This window comes from Lutra lutra, chromosome 14 (assembly GCF_902655055.1).
Source record: "Lutra lutra chromosome 14, mLutLut1.2, whole genome shotgun sequence".
Lineage (NCBI taxonomy): Eukaryota > Metazoa > Chordata > Mammalia > Carnivora > Mustelidae > Lutra > Lutra lutra.
In genome coordinates this window covers 61,183,835-61,203,337 of record NC_062291.1, presented here as the reverse complement: position 1 = coordinate 61,203,337, position 19,503 = coordinate 61,183,835, and the positions used below count along the sequence as shown (strand labels likewise).

Genomic DNA, 19,503 nt, shown 5'->3' with positions numbered 1-19,503 from the left:
ACATACATGTGCACACAATCCCATGCACATACGCATATATAATTACTCTAAGTGTACGTACATTCACATGCACATATTACAATAGAATGTAAGCTCTGCAAGGTTAGGGGTGATGTGGATGATGTATCTCCAGTTCCTACAACAACATTGGCCCATGACAAATATTTGTTGAAAGAAGGGCACATAATGGAACTCATACTTGCAAGTAAATGTATACATAGAGCTATACACATGTAACAATACATCCCTCTGTACAATGCTTATGCACACACATATGTATCTACATGGTTATCCACATACACACATATGCTTTTAGATAATCCACGTGTGTAACATATATTATGGTATATGTACATACATGTATATATACACTTCATATACAATGCATATAAGCACACGCAAAACTACTATGAATATATTATTGATATTAAATATACGTCACACACAGATACCACATATATATACTAAACACATATGTGCATGTTCACAAAAGTAAGTGAATACAAATGGAAGCATCCTTTTACTCAAATTTTTCGAATTTAACTGTCTCAAGGCCCCCTGACCCAGACCTGGCTGCCACAACCAGAAATGTCCACCAGATGGCACTCTTCTGCCACTTCACGTGCTCCCAAGCGTGGCCAGGGGTGTCGCCAGAGCTGTCGCCCCTTCTGGCCCACGCACAAAACTTGCGAAGCCGATGTACCCCCAAGAGCTTCCCTCTCATTCCGCCACCCAGCAGGGCGGTGGGCGAATTCTTGGTCCCCAAAGTCTGCAGTCTCGGCCATCTCCAAAATCGGGCTGTCCTATCAGGCGTCCAGGATTCTGTTGGACGGGCAGACTCGCCCTCGGGGGCCCCAGTTCTGCTCAGCGCTCAAATCCACCCTGGTTCACCAGTGAGCCAAAAGTTGGGCTTCACCCATCAGAACCACGCGGCTGAAGGACCTTTACTAGGAGGCTTCTTAGTAATAAGCAGGCCGATGCCCCAGGACGGCAGAAGAGGGAGTCAGGGTCATTCTCGGCTCCTACGCACAGGTACACACCGCTCTCTAACCCCGGCGTACTCCCGACCTCCTGCCCTGGACGGCTAGCCGGGGTCAGCCGAAAGCAGAGAGAATGGCCGGACCCTAGGCCCTAGTACCCTTGGCTGGGGAGGGTCTGGTCCCGGGTAACCCCTCCCACACCAGTACAGTGTAGACTACCGATCTCTGGCTCGGAGTCGGAAGGAAGTGCATTCGCTCATCTTAAGCAAAGCACTTAGAATCCCGGAGTTGGGGGAAGTTGGGTGGAACAGAGGTCCTCCCGCCTCCCTGCCTAGGCCACTCCGAGTCAGCTCTCCTGGAGCCTCACATTTCTGGTGTGAGCAACCTCGAACGAAAAACGCTGGGAAGGCTTGAAAACCCGTGGGGAGGCGAGGCCGGGAGTTCTGGCAGCGGCTTGGCTTCCCCCTCCTCTTCCCCTCTCTTCCCCAGGGAGCAGCGGGAAATTATTTATTAAAACGCAGCCCGCGCTCTCATTTATTTGCGGTGAATAATCTCGGCATCGCAGCGCGTTTATTAAACCTTTCCCGTCCCCGCATTACTTTAATAATAAATCGCGTGTCACTTTCCAGAGACGTTATTAAAGCCCGTCTGCGGAGCAGAGGCGGGGCGGGGAGGGGGCGGATGTGTGGAGCAGCAGGGATTCCTTCTATTCCAGGCTATGGGGTCTGAACCAGCAGAGCTGGGAGGGGGAAACTGAGGCCGTAAGAAGCCTGCACTCGAATACTCTATGAGGTCTGCAAAAGCGATCAAGGAGTACAGACTGCCGGGGTGCCTGTGACCCCCTTGGGTCTGGTGGAGCCTCCGCTCTGCAGGTAGGTACGGTAGTAGCAATAGACCCGCCAGGGGGCGCCTTCGAGCACAGCTGGGCTGGAGACCCGCCAAGAACTAGACTGGGTCGGACCACCCACACCACGTCCCCCCTTTCAGTGCTGAGTAGAACGCCTTCTGGTCCGGACGCCAAGCACATGACCCCCTCTCCCCGGCACACCGCTCACATCCCCACTCCTGCTTCCGCGGTCGTCCTGGAATTCACCCCAAGTCTCAAACCCGCTCGAGCTGTGGAGTGCAGTTCCTGGGGCCGCCAGGCTCTAAACAGACTAGTCACCGCCAGCTGCCACCTTGCTTAGCCTGCGGAGGAGCCCTGCGGTCCCGCGGGAGGGACGGCCAAGCTCTCGGGTGGGGATTCCGGGCCACGCCCTTGCCAAGAGCCCGCGCTGCCTGCTTTGGGCCCCAGAGGACAAGTTCAGACACTGAGCCAACTGGGATCTCTCCGGTGGTGGCGCCAGACTCCGGGCGGGGCCCGCACGCGTAGGAGACTGTCGCCATCCACACACAGGGTCTTGGCCTCCCGAACTCAAGTTTTCATTTTCTGCTTCACTCAGCCAATAAACACTGGGCCTCCTCACCTAGGCCAGGTACAGCGAGTGTGGAGGGAGATGTGGGGAGTGACCCCCAATCAGATAGGACAGGTCACAGTTGGCAGATAAGGAAACTGGCTTACCGGTTTGTCTGGTTTCAGCAAAAAAATGGGTGGATTCCTAGGGGAAACCTAGGGTGCAGCCCATGCTGCTCGCCAAGGTGCTCCCCTCCATCCAGTTTGTGCTTTTACCCTGGGGCCCTACCCACATGGACATGGTTCCCCACCTGCAGGGGCAGGCCAGCCCCAGTGGAGCTCAGATGGGGAGAACACCCTCCCTCCAAGCAAGTGTCTTCAGACTTGCTCCCTAGAGGGCAGGGGAGCACCCCCCTCTACCTGCTGCCCCAAGCTCCCTCTCTACATCCCGCAGGCACATGCCTAGGGAGCAGCTTCTAGAAGCCAGTGTCCTACTACCATGGGAAGCCTCCCAGGGAAATGTGGTCTTCATGTGCACACCTGCACGAAACACCTGTGCATCTATGTCTCAGTTTGTTCATAAATCTTTATTGCATGCCTACTGTGCCTAGTCCTGTGCTAGGCAGTGTCCAATACAGAGTGGTATAAGATATGGTCCTGGCCTCGAATTTTCCAGAAGGACAGAAGTTAGACATGACCAAATGCCCATCTTAATGCACTGGCCTAAACCGTGCTCCATTATGCTTTTCCAGACCACAGATGGCCAACAGCAAAGAGGACTGCTGTTAGTAAGTGCAATTAGAACTTAGGTGAGGGGAGAAATTTCTAGAAGGTGAGTTTTGAGGAAGGGAAAACTGAGGCTAGGCCAAGGTTAGGGACTAGAAAAATAACAGTAGGAGCTGTGGCAAAGGGTAGTTCAGAAGACTGGCTGAAGAGGGCTGGAGGGAAGGTTGTCAGGAAGAAGTGGAGGATCCCAGCTGCCTCTTTGTGTTTCCTCTGCAACCCCCTTCCCTGATACTCCCTCCCAGCCTAGCGACCAGGAGGCAGCTGCTGTCTTCTGCCTGGTTGGTCTATGCTGGAGGCTGTCCTGGCCAGGGCACCTCCTCCATAGGCCTCTTTGCTTCCCACTTCCCCTAGCGTCTGCCTCTCTCCCTGCCCTCTGCCAACTTTTGTCTCCCTACTTAACCACCACCGTGTTCCCCCTATTAAGGGCACCAAAGCAATGAAAGGGCCCTGCTCCCCCTTCCAGGTCTTTTCAAGAGCAGGGATGAATACTCTCCCCACTCACGCACCCCCACAGGCCAGGGCTGCAGCCCTAGTAGTAATCCTCGCCCTCTTCACTCGCAGCCTCCTCCCCAGGAATCAGAGGCACGGATGGAACATGGGGGATGCCTGTGGAGTTCAGCTGGTCTGCAAACACATGTGGGCAAAGGAGAGAGAAGAGGAAAGAGGGGCTGTCAGTGAAGCCATACTTGCCTCTGAACCCACATGCGCATAGGCACACAGACACACATTCAAGGGCCTCAATCCACCACCAGCACCAACCCCCCACCCCCCAGTCCCCAGATCCCAGGGCTCGCCCTTACCTGGCGTGAGCACTGTCAGGCTAGCTGGAGCCTCGACCTGGCCCAGGGGGTTGCGGGCCAGGCAGCGGTAGACACCTCCGTCGCTGGGACGCACAGCCTGGATCTGCAGCCAGCCTGTGACCTCAAACCTCTGGGGTCCACCCCTGAACTGGTGCCAGAGGCAGGGGTCAGCAGGATCCTTCTAGGAGGACCCTGGGCTGCCCAGAGGAGGCCTCGACTCCCTCTCCTACCTGCACTGAGATGTGGGGGTCATCCCCGGGTAGCTGAACGTCCAAGCCGTCCTTCCTCCACTCGATGGATGCCATGGGGTAGGCAAACACCTCGCAGCCAAAGATCACATCCTGCCCCGTCACGTTCCAAACGTCATATGGGTGCAACACAATCTGGGGCTCTGGGGATGGAGATGGGAGGCCTGAGAATGGGCACATCTGACCCCAGAAGCAGGCCGTGTATGAACCATCATGGATGTGTTTGTGGGGGAAGACAGTCAACGCAGAGGTAAATACACACCCATACACGTGACTTGATCAGTACACACGGATACATGTAAATGTAGGTACAGGTACACGCAAGGTATAAACTCCAAAATGGTGAGGTACGAGCAGACAGGATGCCGCAGCTCAGCAGCCACACTCCATTCCTGATCTCTCCCCTGTCCTCATTCCACCCTAGAGGCCCCTATCCTGCCCTACTTGTAACCAACACCTCCCTCTGCCCCCCCCTTCCTAATCAGATCCAGTTGCCAAAGACCCCAGGAACAGCCCTTCCCGCCCCCCACACACACCCTGGGACCAGGGAAGGAGGTGGTGGGGGGGACTCCCACGTGGGAAAGGCAGAGAACCTGAAACCAGATCTGGGCAGCGGGCAGAAAGCCTGCAGTTATGGGGTAAAGTCTTGGGACCCTGCCGGTGTTTGTTTTCCTGGCAGTCCCAGCCAGGCCAGAGCCCTCAAAGGGGCTCAGGAAGTGAAAGTGACTACCGCTGCCAAAGGAAACCTGAGGCCTGAATGGCCCTCAGCCCCTGAGGGTAGGAGGGAGGAGCTAGAAGAGCCCCCTCCTTCACGAATCCTAAGGCACAGAAGAAACCGAAGGGAGGTGGGGAGACTGGGCGAACAGCTTGCTCTACGAAATCGGAATCCGCCCAAAAGAAACCCGATTGCATCTCTCTGGAACCCAAGTCTCGCTGCCTGGGCCCCAGCAGTCTGGATAGACTGGGAGTCTTTGCTCTCTCGGTTTTGAGACCAGTCATCGGCTCTGTGCCTGCTCCCTCTGAGGGTGGGTCCCTGCCAGCCGGGTCTGGGGCTTCCACGCGCCTCAGAGGGGCACACAGCGTGCGGACAGAGCTCGGCCCCTGAAGGTGCTGGTCTCTGCGGACCAGCGGCAAGAGCGGGCTTACACTGGATTCGAGGACTCCCCGGCCTCAACTTTTTCTCTCCGCTGGCCAGAGACCAATTCAGTAGCAGGTCGGGGAGCAATGCCTCGAGTGCCTGGAGTGCCCCAAGTGCCGGGGGTAGGGCCCGCCGGCCGTGCGTACCGGATTCGCAGGGCCCCGGGTGCGCCAGCGTGAGGTTGGCGTCAGGCCGAGCGCGGGCCGCCTCCTGCAGGCGGCAGATCTGCGCGTAGGTGCGGCCGTCCGACCCGCAGAGCGGGCGCTGAGAGCGGCAGGCACATAGAGGCTCCGGCACCTCTCCGCGGCTCAGGTCGCCGCCCGCGTCCAACTGGCACTCAAGCTGCTCGCCGCAGCGCCCGTAGAAGTGGGCGCTGGGGTCCAGGTCGCAGAGCTGGCCCTCGAGGTTGGCGCATTCCCAGCAGCAGCCGCACACGTCGCGCACCCGGCCGGCCAGGCAACCCCGAGGCTCCGCGCACTCTTCTGGCCGACAGGGAGCGCAGCCCTCGCCCTCAGCCAGCAGCCGCAGCCAGCCGCGCCGCAGGTAATCGGGGCCTGGGGACGGCCGTGCGCCTGTCGGGGGCGGCGTCCGCAGCAGCAGCAGCAGCAGCAGGAGCAGCGAGGGCGGCGCCGTGGCAGCTGCGGGCTGCTGCGGCATGGTTAGCTGGAAGCCCTGCGAGCACTCCGGGCATCAGCGCGTTCGTGGCACCCTGCCAGGGAGGGAAGCCAGGTCAGGAGGTCAGAAGCGACCTCACTGTTCATTGTACCAAAGTTTGACCCAAGCACACTGCCCCCCTCCCCTGCTGCCTTGGCGTCCAGCAGACCCTCCACACAGATGCCTGGTGACTCTCTAGGAGCCATCCAGTGATTGACTGGACTGTGTTTCTGGGGTTGGGGAGAGGTCAGAAGAACGGGTAATAAAGCTCAACCACCAGCGCGCGCGCACACACAGACACACACACCCCAGCGGCAGCACCACAGACCATCCAGCTCTGAAGCTTCCTGCCCTAGAGGAGGATGAAAATTGATGGCCCCAGAACTAAAGAGTTGTTAATAAGGGTGGGAATGGGGAAGAAGTAATGCCCCCGGGCCCAGAGCGCTCACCTAGTGTCCAGGACTAAGCCCTTCAGAACAGCCCTGTCTCCGGTGGGAAAAAGCAGGCGGTGGAAAGAAAGCAGAGGCCAACAATCCGCTGGGCCTGCCAGCCACCTCTGCTCCGGCTTGAGGATCTCTGAGAGAGCCCACGGACTTGGACTCAGAGAGCACCTCCTCCGCCCCTCTCCCCGCCTCTCGACGTCGCACTCAACCCCCTCCCTCCAGTTCTGAAGCTGCCAATTTCATGCAGCCGCAAGGGACCCTCCTGGGCCACTTCCCCTAGCTGGGCCAAAGTCACAGTGAGAATTGAGGAGCCGGTAACCGGACACCGAAGCTGGAAGAAGACAAGGGGCAGGGTGGGGTGGGGGTTGGGAGTAGGGGATATGGGGGTGGCTGGGAAGCTGGAAGGGTTGAGTGAAGGTCGAGGGCTTGTCCCATCGGACTTTACAGTCCCTGGGGTCTGCCAGAGCAGCTGCATAATAGGGAGGCAGTAGGAGCTCTGATGCCAAGTCGCGCGCTCCTGGAGGGCAGGGCCAACCAACGTAGTCGCCCCGCAGCCCAGGGCTGGCTTCCCAGGGGCTATTGCAGGCTTGCCCATCCAGCTTCCCTACCAAGGCGCAGACCAGAGACTTGGCGCTTCCATCCGCCACCCCACAACTGGTCTCCTCCTCCCTTCCCACATCCGGCAGGTGCTTCAGCGCAACTGATTATAGAGGTCCCAGCTGACCCGCAGCTGCAGGGAGAGGTGGGCGGGACGCCTCCAGCGCGGACCTCGCTCCGGGTCGGGATTACAGGTTACATTTGCAAGGCCGCTAAGGCTGGAGGCGTTCGGTCTCACGGCCGCCACCAGTGCCACCGTGGCACTCTGGGCTGGGGGTGGGGAGGAAAGCGTTCCTGGAGGCCCGCCCGCCTTAGCCGGGGTCTGCCAGGCCCCGCCCCAGCCTGCCCCAAGCGGCTTACAGAAGCCGCGCTGCAGTCCAGTTTGCAGGGAGCTGAAACTGAGCTTTGCAGTCGGGGAGGTGACGGTATTTAGACGGTATTCACTCGTCCCAGAAGAACCTGGCCCCCGGCCTAGCGGCCTGGACCTGGGTCTCCTGACCAGCCCCGAAGTTCAAGGCGGGCGACGGCCTCCTCACCACCCAGGGGGATCGGCTCCGCATGCGTATTGGAGGCCTGGAGGGTCCAAACTCCCGGATTCAGCCCAGGACTCTCCCTCCGGACCTGAACTCGGCCAAACCCTTTCACTTAGGGGTTCCCTAGCCGAATGCACGTCACTGCTGGCCGGGGTGGGGGTGGGGCTCTGACGAGGTGGGCAAAAGCAGAAAAACAGTACCCCCATCTCCAAAACTCCAGCAGGACAGGGAGCACACTTCACGCGATGCCTCAAACTCTCGCGAGAATCAGAACAGGAAGTCTAGGAATTCAAAGCAGGAAAGGCCCGCGGATTTCAAACCGGAAAAAAGAGTGGGCGGAGCCAGCGGTTGGGGATCATTGTGGGTAATTCCTTGTCTTAGGCCCTGGGTCCAACTGGAACTGTTGACCTAGAGCAGAAGTGGACTGTAAGAGAACTGCAGGAAGCCCCGCAAAATAAAACGAGGGAGGGGGTAGGAAGGGACATGAAATTGCGGAGCTGACTAATGGAGCCACTCAAGCTGGTCTGTGGCTCTGAATTACAAAATGCCTTGAGGATGGAGATCACTCCCAGTGTACCCAGCGGAAGCCGTTGGGGATCTCAAAATGAATTGTTACCGGCTTCTAAGACTTGGAGCCAGTATTTAAACAACAAACTCAGGGGCGCCTGGGTGGCTCAGTCCTTAAGCGTCAGCCTTCGGGTCAGGTCACCATCCAGGGGGATCGAGACCCATTGTTGGGCTCCCTGCTCGCTGGGGAACCTGCTTCTCCCTCTTCCACTCCCCCTGCTTGTGTTCCCTCTCTAGGTGTCTCTCTCTGTCAAATAAGTAAATAAAATCTTAAAAGACAAATAAACAACTCCCCAGACCTAGAAACTCTTCACTTACCCTCCTTAATTGTACCCGGCTGTTTACTTTGGAGTCTTCGCTGCTTTCTAAGTGTTTGGCATTAGGAATCGTGCCTAATTCTTCACTGTATCCTGTGCACATAGCCCTGCACCTGGCAGCACAGTAAATTCTCGGTAAATATTTGTGTGGATTAAATATGAAAGACTTCCTGTGTGTTAAAGTCAAGTTTAATTTGGATTTTCTGAGTCTCTGATTGAAGGCTAGATAGACGGGGAACGAGCGCCCTCTGGTGGGCTTGATGTTGATGACAATAACAGGACCGTGCACACAGTAGGCACCGAAGATGTGGACTTACACAGATCTGCTTTTATTTTTTATTTTATTTTTAATTTTTTTAAGTTTTTATTTATTTATTCGACACAGAGAGAGAGATCATAAGTGGGCAGAGAGGCAAGCGGGGGGGGGGGGAGCAGGCCCCCTGCTGAGCAGAGAGCCCGATGTGGGGCTTGATCCCAGGACCCTGAGATCATGACCTGGGCCAAAGACAGAGGCTTAACCCACTGAGCCACCCAGGTGCCCCCAGTCTGCTTTTATTAAGTAAAGATTTATTGCACATATTGTAAAAACATTTTTTAAATATGTCAAAACACCACATACTGTAAGAATATTTTTAGAAGGGATTTTTTTACAGAAGATAATTTGAAAGTCTAGATATGTTCCCAGATCCCCATTATCTGACACTACCCATTCAGACTGTTGCAAAAACACATTCAGTACATCTATTCCCATACAATTACAGCATATCCATACTTTGAAAATGTTGGCTCAGTTTGGGTCATGCAAAACTGTTGGGCCACAAGAAAAGGATTCTCTAGTTTAGATAATGTGAGTACTACAAGGAGAGGAGCCAGGTGGCCCCAACTTCGCATCTAGATGAGAGAGACTAGATTCAGATGAGGAGAGTGAAGTTAAAATTTCTCCAAGAACAGACAGTCCTGCCTCTTTCTCCTCCCCACCCTTGACTGTAGATGCCTGGACTGGAGAGACATCTAGAGAGAATGATACATCTAGAGAGAATGACATCTAGAATGTAGTTTGCTTTCCACTGTGAATCATAGCCTATACTTCACAGGCTATCATATCTTCATTTTCTTTCAGCCACTGACCCATGAAATAATTGTTAAGTATAATGACAGAATGAAATGGGTCTTACACAGATGAACAGCATAAATGAAACAAGGTGTAAAGGATCAGAGTGTATCTTGTAAGAAATTACTTGGGAAGGGGGCCCCTGGGTGGATCAGGCCCAGGTCATGATCCCAGGGTCCTAGGATCGAGCCCTGCATCGGGTTCCCTGCAGAGCAGGGAGCCTGCTTCTCCCTCCCACTCTGCCTGCTGCTCCCCCTGCGTGTGCACACACACACACTCTCTCTCTCTCTGTCAAATAAATAAATAAATAAAATCTTTTAAGAAATTACTTGGGAGAACCCCACATTCTAACCTGTTTCTTCATGAACACTGTTTTTTAAATTTTTTTTTAAAGATTTTATTTATTTATTTGACAGGGGGAAATCACAAGTAGGCAGAGAGGCAGGCAGAGAGAGAGGAGGAAACAGGATCCCTGCTGAGCAGAAAGCCCAACACGGGGCTCGAACCCAGGACCTGGGATCATTACCTGAGCCGAAGGCAGCGGCCCAACCCACTGAGCCACCCAGGCGCCCCATGAACACTGTTTTGACACAGCTGGTGAAAATAGTGGGGTTGCAATTTTGATGAAGAAGCAGAAATGAAACAAATGATCCAAACTGACCCATTAGAGATGGATACAGAGGTATTGTGCTTCCTGTGAACATTAGAATCACAAGTCAAAAAAGGCTCAACATAGATAATTAAGATGGAATAGCTTGTTGATACCTACTATAGGTGAACTTTGTCAAAGTGAAAAATATGTATAGGAAGATAAGGTTAAGTGAAAAGGAGAAGTATATGGATACTGTTTATCATATATATCATCAATAAACACCTGAATACAGGTGTTTGAAGGCTCAGTTAAGAGTCTGACTTTGGCTCAGGTCATAATCTCAGAGCCCTGTGATCTAGCCGGCTTGACAGGGAGTCTACTTGCCCCTCTCCCTTCCCCTCTGCCCCTACTTGCCACCCCGCCCTCCTGGCTCATGTTCACTCTCAAAAAAAAAAAAATAATAAAGTAAATAGGGGCACCTGGGTGGCTCAGCCGTTGGGCGTCTGCCTTCCGCTCAGTCCTGATCCTGGGACCCTGGGATGGAGTCCTGCATGGGGCTGTCTGCTCGGTGGGAGGCCTGCTTCTCCCTCTCCCACTCCCCCTGCTTGTGTTCCCTCTCTCGCTGTGTCTCTGTCAAATAAATAAATAAAATCTTTTAAAAAAATAATAAATATATAGAATCTTTTTTTAAAAAGCCACCCAAAGACAACTTGAAATGAGGCAAATGGTTGTGTATAATGCTCACTATTCCTTTGTTTTGTAAAATTATTTTCCATAATAAAAAAGTAGAGGCTATTTTTATTGGTAAATTAGGATGCTGAGATAAATTTAGAAACATGCGACAGCCAGGTGGAAAGAGAAACATAATTCAGCTACACATAATGTTACCAAAGAAAGCTGGAATACCCAGGAGACTAGCTGTCTGGAATAGCTAGAGGCATTAAGTCAGATTAAATGAGCTTTAAGACATGCAGAGAAAGATCAGGTGAAAATTTCTTTAATTTACTTTTCCTATATCCAAAGAGGCAACTCTCCCCACCCAAACCCCCAGTGTCCCACCCACCCTTGAAATGGAGAATGTATCTCCATCTGACCTGATGACTTGGCCATCTTATGTATTAATAAACTTAGGAAGTTTAAATCATTTAGACTCTTTCTACACTTCTTGTTCTCTTTTTAACTCCCCCCGCCATTTTGAAGTATAACAGAAAAGTGCATGAAATAGAGATATAGTTTAATTAATTATTACAAAATAAATACTCATGTGATCACCATCCGGATCAAGAAATAGAACATTGTTAACTTCTAGAAACCCCCATCATGTCCCATCACAACCACTAATCCCTCTTTTCCCTGCTAGACAATGATTTCTAACGCCACATTTTAATTTTACCTGATTTTGACGCCTATGTAAATTGCAATACATCTAGGAATGGAATTGCTGCATCCTGTGATATACATACGTTCAACATTAGTAGTTATTACCAAACCATTTTTCCAAAGTGACTCTATCAAGTCCCACAGTCCCCAGCAATTAATGAGAGCTCCCACTGTGCCACATCCTTGTCAACACTTGGTATTGTCAGTCTTTTAAATTTTAGCCATTAAGTAAATATTTTAGAGCTTAAGATTCTAAGATGGCCAGTCCACAAGGATTTTTTCCTGGATTTTTTTTTTTACTTTATTTTGAAATAATTTAACATTTGCCTAGAAATTCCAAAAATAGCACAGAAAATTCCCATGTACCCTTTACCCATCGTACCCCAGTAATAACATTTTATGTAACCATAGTATGATTATCAGAACTGAGACATGGACATTGCTATGATACTATTTTTTTAAACAGATTATTTATTTTGGGGGTGGGTGGGTGGGTGGGACAAAGAGGCAGAAGGAGAGGGAGAGAGAGAATCTCAAGCAGACTTACGGCTGAGCCCAGTATGGGGCTCGATCTCACCACCCTGAGGTCATGACCTGAGCCAAAATCACCAGTTGAATGCTTAACTAACTGAACCACCCAGGTGCCAATAAGTTGCTTTTTAAATTACTATCAAAAGTCATTAAAGGGAGGGGCGCCTGGTTGGCTCAGTCAGTGGAGTGTGCAGCTCTCAGGGTTGTTTGAACCCCACATTGGACGTAGAGATTACTTAAAAAATAAAATCTTTTTTTTTTAAAGATTTTATTTATTTATTTGACAGACAGAGATCACAAGTAGGCAGAGAGGCAGGCAGAGAGAGAGGTGGAGGCAGGCTTCCTGCAGAGCAGAGAGCCCGATGTGGGGCTCGATCCCAGGACTCTGGGATCATGACCTGAGTCGAAGGCAGAGGCTTAACCCACTGAGCCACCCAGGCACCCCTAAAAAATAAAATCTTTAAGGAAAATGTCATTGAAGGGAAAGGAGGTTAGCTGTCAGGAAAGCTAAATACATATTTTCATGGTCTACATCTACCTGTTGGGGCAGCTGTGGGCAAGGCTCGAGCTCCAGGGTCACTGGTTGAGGTCCACTGTTCATTATGGCACACTCAGAAGGAATGATCTGGTGTTGACAAGTGATGTTCTCCGAAGTGGCAGGCTCTTCAGTCTCGCCTTACTTTTTACTTGAAGACAATTTTCTGTAAGCGAGGCCAATGAGATAGCTTTCTGTTGACATCTCTACAGTGATTCCTCCTTCCTTCTACCATGATTGTTTATGTCCAGATGATTCCCAGATTTCCATCTCTGCCCTAGACTTCTCTCCTGAAAGTCACACCAGTATGTTCAAACTGATGAATCCACTTCTAATATTTTCTTCCAAGCTGCCAGGGAAGAAGGCCATAAACAGCTTCTGCCTGCATATACTTATGGCTTCCAGAAAAAAAAAATCAATATATCAAATCACAGGGTAACATTTTATTGACTCTGCTTGAGTGATATGCTCGAAAAGAATTAATGTCATGGCCAAGGCCTGGCCATCCTGGAGCATGAGTCTCCCCCTGTAGCAGACGCAGTCAATGCTCCAGCCATTTACCCTTGGCCACAGCAAAGCTTACCTGCAGACGGTTCCTGTACAAGCTCATGGGTCCCTCTGCCTGAGGGAGGCCTCCGGCCCCTAGAGTGAGCTTGGGTAGCAGGGCACGCTAAAAATGCCCGAGTTTACTCAAAAGCAAGCCACGTCCGATGAGGGCCAGGAGTTGAAGGATAAATACCTCTGCTTCCTTTCCTTCCAGTGGCATAATTCTGAGGTGTGTTCTATCCGGTCTTCAAGGTGGCTCAGTGGGATTGAGCCCAGGTTACCCTCAGTGGTAACTTGCTCCTTGATGCACTCTTTGCTTTTCCTCCTTTCCCTCCCTTCTGTCTCCCTCGTTCTCCCTCATTTTTCTGGGAGGGTTCCCAAATAAACATCTTTTTTTTTTTTTTTAAAGATTTATTTATTTATTTATTTGACAGACAGAGATCACAAGTAGGCAGAGAGGCAGGCAGAGAGAGAGGAAGGGAAACAGGCTCCCCGCTGAGCAGAGAGCCCAACGAGGGGCTCGATCCCAGGACTCTGAGAACAGGACCCGAGCCCAAGGCAGAGGTTTTAACCCACTGAGCCACTCAGGTGCCCCCCAGATAAACATCTTATACTCAATCCTTGTCTCAGAATGTGCTTTCTGAGGAACCAAAACTAAGACAGCTCCTGGAAAGGCCATCTGTCTGGGAGACCCATCACGACCCTATGACCAGGAAAAGGTCTCGGATTCCAAACTACATGTGTTTGTGACAGTATCCTTGCTCACATCCCACTCTCAACCTTTGCTTTTAGGGTACAACAGTTCAGTAATGGCTTCTGTGAGGAGTTCGCAAGAGGTTAATATCCAAGATCCCTCTGAACTGGCTATTTCCCTGAAACCAAGGAAGAATCTGGAAAACGTATGCTTAGAACTCCAAGGAAGAAATGGTGGCATGTTTTCTCAAGGGTTGAGGTAAGACAAAGAGCACTATTAGGCAGGAGCTACTCAGCTTTTTTTTTTTTTTTTTAAGATTTTATTTATTTATTTGACAGAGATCACAAGTAGGCAGAGAGGCAGGCAGAGAGAGGAGGAAGCAGGCTCCCCGCTGAGCAGAGAGCCCGATGCGGGGCTCGATCCCAGGACCCTGAGATCATGACCTGAGCCGAAGGCAGCGGCTTAATCCACTGAGCCACCCAGGCACCAGGAACTACTCAGCTTTTAAAGAACCACACCACATAGAGAAACTTGGGCCCTAGGCAAGCATCAAAATATGGTGAGGATAATCCTGACCAGAGAACAGCTGTCCTCTCTGGTCAGTGTGGGCAACTCAGCACTAACTGAACAAACATGTTAGAATAGGCGGGGGCGCCTGGTGGCTCAGCCAGTTGTGTGTTTGCCTTCAGCTCAGGTCAGGATCCCAGGATCCAGGCCTGGGATTGAGCCCCGTGGGCCCCCTGCTAGGCGGGGAGTCTGCTTCTCCCTCTGCCTCTGCCCCTCCCCCACCTGGCTCATGTTCTCCCATGTGTGGGCTCTCTCTCAAATAAATAAAATTTTTAAGCAAAAGAGGGAAGAAAAGGCTATAAAGAACAAACATGAGGGGCACCTGGGTGGCTCAGTGGGTTAAAGCCTCTGCCTTCGGCTCAGGTCATGATCCCAGGGTCCTGGGTTCGAGTCACGTCAGTCTCCTTGCTGGGTGGGGAAACGGCCTATCCCTCTGCCTGTTGCTCCCCCAGCTTGTGCTTTCTCTCTGACAAACAAATAAATAAAATCTTAAAAACAACAAAAAAAAAAGCCCTTAAGCCTCACATGTCAAAATGCTCAGGCATATGAACCCCCAGATGCCTTTGTGCATTTTCTACCCTTTTCCCCAACAGTAAGGTACAAGAAGACAGGTACCAAGAGGTAACAATCCGGAGAACTGTGCCTAGCAAGTCTCCTGCTGGCTCTGTCCCCATTGAGGGAGACTAAAGTGGGGAAATTTTTTTTTTTTAATTTGACAGAGAGAGAGATCACAAGTAGGCAGAGAGGCAGGCAGAGAGGGAGAAGCAGGCTCTCCGCCAAGCAGAGAGCCCAACATGGGGCTCGATCCCAGGACCCTGGGATCATGACCTAAGCTGAAGGCAGAAGCTTTAACCCACTGAGCCACCCAGGTGCCCCAAAGTGGGTAATTTTTTAAGTAGAATCACACTGAAGTTGGGCTCAAGAAATGTGTAGAAAATAGCTCTTTAAGCAAAGTTGGTATCTCCAGGGTCCCAAGACTTGACTTAATGTCACACTGCCCTCTACAACATTTTTTAAAGAATTCGGGTTTCTCACTCGAGCGAAGACTGCTAGGACCCAGGTCCTGTGCCTCAGGAGCTGCCCGGGGCTAACCCTGGCCGCCTCTGCAGTGGGTGCAGCTGAAAAGGCCCCACAGGATAGGAAGAGCCTCACGGAAGTTCTTACTTTGACTTCGAATCCAGACTTCCAGTCAGCTTTGCCAGCAGCTGCGACCCATCTGAACCTCAGTTTCTTCTGAGAAACGAGGGTGAATTCAGCCTTCAGACATGTTGTATTTGGCACAGTGTTTTGGAGTTTTTATCTAATTGCCAATATTTCTGTAGTGAGGGTTTTATATAGAAATCCAGAATTTGGAGGTCAGAGTCATCAGGCCAGGATGTTCAGAGAAGCAAGGGGGTAAGGGGAGAACTCCCAGCTGCTCTTAAAATGAGCCTGGAGTAAGAAAAGTCAGAGCTAATATCAAGCTGTTGGTGCTGCCAAAAAAGAAAGAAAGAAAGAAAGGAAGGAAGAAAGAAAGAAAGAAAGAAAAAAGAAAAGTTGGGGAATTTGTTCCATCCAGCAACCATTGAAGATAAGCACTGGCTGCTGTTTTCCCTGCGGCTGGCCTCTCCCGTTCCCCACATTCCTGATGACAGGACCAACTTCCCTCCTTTAAGACTCCTGCCTGCCCCAGGGGCTTTGCAGTTCTGATCCTTGAACCAGATGGTTCTTTGGTTCTCGTTCACAACAAAACAGCAATAGGGACCACTTAGCCAAAGGTTCCCATGTGCCAGGCGCTGTATACACACAGGAGCTTGTTTCAGACCTACAAAGCCTTGCAATGTAGGATTATTAACTTTAGTGTTTAATTAAGAACATCAAGGTTCAGACCTGTCAGTAAGTTTGCCCACTGTCACACTGACCAGAAAGCAACAGAGTCAAGACTTGAACCTGGGGCTGCCTAGGTCCCAGGCATGATTCTAGCCATCACGCTATCCCGACGCTATCACCGTTCTCTTTGTCATCCTAACTTCAGGACACCTGGAGCCGGAACTGCAGCGGGCGGTTTATGACTGTAAATGCCCCGTATGCCGAGCCAGGCCCTAGAGATGCAGGTGAGCGTGTGCCCAGTGAGCCGAAATCCCGGAGGTGGGAGGTGATGCTGCATACCCTGGGTTATAGCATCTGGGCCCCTGAGGTCAAAGGGATTCACGGTGAGTATCAAGAGAAGACAGGAGAGATGAGCTGGGGTTGGGCGGGGGAGGCACGTCAGTCTCCCGGGAGGACAGGACCCTTGAGAGGCCTTGGGGACACCTTCCAGAAGCTCCAGCGCTGAGACAGGCAGGTGGAGGGTGAGAGAGCTTATGGCTCACACCGCAGCCGCTGCTGTTGGCAGAAGCTCTCCCGGCTGTGGGTGCTTGGGGTGAGGGGTTGTGAGGGTGTCTAAGCTGGGGCGGGGGTGGCGATGTGAGCCTCGGAGCTATGGGGCTGAGGGGTCCCACCCGTGCTGTCCTTCTTCCTGCCTCTCTCCCCTCCTAGTTTGAGTGATCTGTGGTAACCAAGCAGGTTCCTTCGCAGGAGGCAGCCCAGCTACCTCACAGGGGGAAATAGGATTGAAGCCTTTCTTAGGTGCAGCAATTTACCTAAAGCCTCTGGGCCACCAGCCTCCTGCAGTGCAGGGTCGTGAGAAGGACCGGGAGGAAAGGACTAGCTCCGAAGCCCTTCACCTCGGCGCGTGGGCTGAGCCGCGACTTACCTGGCGGGATAGGTAGCAGGGGGGAGGGACCAGGCGCCGTCAGCGGGCGAGGGCACCGCGCGGTTCCGTGGCTCAGTCAGGTGAACCGCGCGAACTCAGAACCCCGCGCGCTGCGGGCGATTCCGCAGCCAAGGCCTGGAGCGCCCCCTGCGGGGGGCCGAGAGCACCGCAGGCAGGTGGTGGCGCGGGGGGAGGAGGCCCGTGGAGGGAGCGCCAGCCCCGCCTGAGCGCGGGGCGCCCCCAGCCCACCTGCGCTAGGGCACCCCGCCCGGGGGAGGAGGGGCGGGAGTCCGAGGCGGGTCGGATTCCCAGCCAGCTCTCTCCTCACAGGAGGCGGCCCATTATCCGGCGTCGTTAAAGAGCAATTAGATGGAAATTAAGCCGAGAACAAGTATTGATTATCTCATTAAGGCCGGGGGAGCCCGCTCTGTCGGTGAGAGTTTACCGCCGCTCACCCCATTATCTGCAAGGTGAAAGCCTGCGGTCATCAAAACCCACTGAAGTATCGATCTTACCCCTATCCCCAAACCCAGTCTGGGGCCCTCCCACTAGGTCCCACCTTTAGAGAAGTGACGGGGGGGGGGGGGGGGGGGGGGTTATGACAGGTGAAGGAGGATCTCAGGTCCCCACTGTCTGGGTCTTAGCACTTCCTCTGAGGTTCCTTTCATTTTCTTCTTCTAAAGCATTATTTTACCCTGATGCTACGGTGGGTGAGGGGGCGAGAGACCAAAGATAGTTCACATCTCTCTAGGGTGGTAGAGGGGAGTCCCCTAGTTTCTACATCCATGGAAGATGAAATAAAGTTGAAACTTAACAGCAAGTATTTGCCTTTGTGGGCACAGTGTTTAGGGTATCCCTGGGCCCCAAACTCCTTACCCTGCAGGGAGGGAGGGGGGACCTAGCTCTGGATCACCACCATCTCCAAAGGAGGAGATACCTTGGACAGCCCTGAAGGCCCGCAAGTCCTAGAAACCTCGAGTTCAGAAGGGGCTTCCCCAGGGTCCCAGATGATGTGACCTTTGGAGAAAAATCACAGCGTTTTAGAAAAGTTGTTTTCATCCTAGTTTTGCTTCTAGCTAGCTAGAGGCAAGTCACTTGCCTGTTTAGGCCACAGAATTCCTTACAAGAATAGGGTTGGAAGAGCTCTAAAGCTTCTGTGCCCTCAGACACAACAATCTGTCAAAGTGCGGAGCTTAGGCTGGCAGGCCCCAGGGGTGCAGCCAGCCCAGTGCCCAGCCCTTGCCTGCCCCCAGGAGCTTATGCCCTCAAGGGGAAGAAGACATTGAACAGATAATCATGGAAATAATTAATAAGTTACCATTGCGATATAAGTGGGAAGGAAGAGTGCAGGTGCTATGAGGCTGTTTAAGAAGGGAGCAAAGGGAGCTTGCACAGGAACCAGATGTTTCAATAAAAACACGGGGATCGCCTGTTGCCCACTAACTCATTCAACAGACAATAACTAAACTTGCTCCAGTGCCCATGGTGAGCAAAACGATGGTCCCTTCTCTCTGGAGCCCACAGCCAAGTGAGGGTGACAGATATCCATGATATAACCACAAATAAAGGCAGGAACACACATACAGTACGTATTCTGAAAAATATGACGGAGCAATGAGCGAGAATGAGAAGGAATCGACTCGGGGAAGAGAGGGTCAAGGAAGCCTCTCTGAGAAAGCAATAATCCGTCCATCATTTAAGATCCAAAGTCCTGGATCGAGTCTTTGGGAAAGCTGGGAGAGTCTCCTGGAGAGGGCGCACCTTCCTCCCCAACTCGCCTTGCCTTGGAGCGCGCCCAGAGCAGAGACCACGCAGAGCACAGGGTTCGGGTCTCTGACACTCCCGACCCTATTGTGGGGCTCACCTGAGAGAGTTCCAGGGGAGCCCAGGGGAAGAGGGAAAGAAGGCGGAGAGGGGGGCGCGGAGCGGGGGGGGGGGGGCGGAGGGGGGAATGGCGGCGGCAGGTGGTACGCCGGGCGCTCACCAAGTTGGCCCGAGCTGAGCGTGCGGCGCTGCTGCCGTATCTGGGCTCCTCTCCCTGCCCCGGAGCCGGGCAACTATTAATCTTGGTTGACGGTTTCTAGTGTCCTAATTGGGAAGTGGGGAGAGCGGCCCAGTCCGCCCTAAAGGTAGAAGCGGCTAATGGGCCTCTTCATCACCGCCAGGAGCGGGTCCCTGGCGGAGCGCGAGGGGCGCTGCAGCAGGTGAGACGCGGAGCTGGCGGAGGCCCTTAATGAAGCCGCGGGGCCCGGGCGGCCGGAGCTCCCGGGAGGAAGGCGGTTCCGGGGGCGAGAGGGCGGTGAGCTCAGCCGCGCGCTGGGGCTCACCTGGGCGCCCTCCACCTGAGGAGGCCTCCT

At 52.8% G+C, this 19,503-nt stretch overlaps 1 protein-coding gene across 1 annotated transcript; it reads right to left on the bottom strand.

Annotated features, from left to right (window-relative positions):
• Positions 1–1,391: 1,391 nt before the first annotated feature.
• KAZALD1 (Kazal type serine peptidase inhibitor domain 1) lies at positions 1,392–17,506 on the bottom strand. The gene is made up of 7 exons (XM_047701666.1): positions 17,147–17,506; positions 12,609–13,003; positions 6,449–7,980; positions 5,492–6,054; positions 4,190–4,350; positions 3,960–4,107; positions 1,392–3,783 (listed from the first exon to the last, which is right to left on the bottom strand). The coding sequence occupies exons 4-7, from the start codon at positions 6,000–6,002 to the stop codon at positions 3,689–3,691; spliced, it is 915 nt and encodes a 304-aa protein (XP_047557622.1). The 5' UTR covers positions 6,003–6,054; positions 6,449–7,980; positions 12,609–13,003; positions 17,147–17,506; the 3' UTR covers positions 1,392–3,688.
• Positions 17,507–19,503: the final 1,997 nt, after the last annotated feature.

Excerpts from the sequence above, each read along its gene's own strand:
- KAZALD1 (XM_047701666.1), bottom strand. The coding sequence starts at position 6,002 with ATGCCGCAGCAGCCCGCAGCTGCCACGGCGCCGCCCTCGCTGCTCCTG. Across the intron at positions 4,351-5,491 it reads CCCGGGGCCCTGCGAATCCG|AGCCCCAGATTGTGTTGCAC; the intron begins GTACGCACGGCC and ends CTCCATCCCCAG. Across the intron at positions 3,784-3,959 it reads CCTGACAGTGCTCACGCCAG|ACCAGCTGAACTCCACAGGC; the intron begins GTAAGGGCGAGC and ends ATGTGTTTGCAG.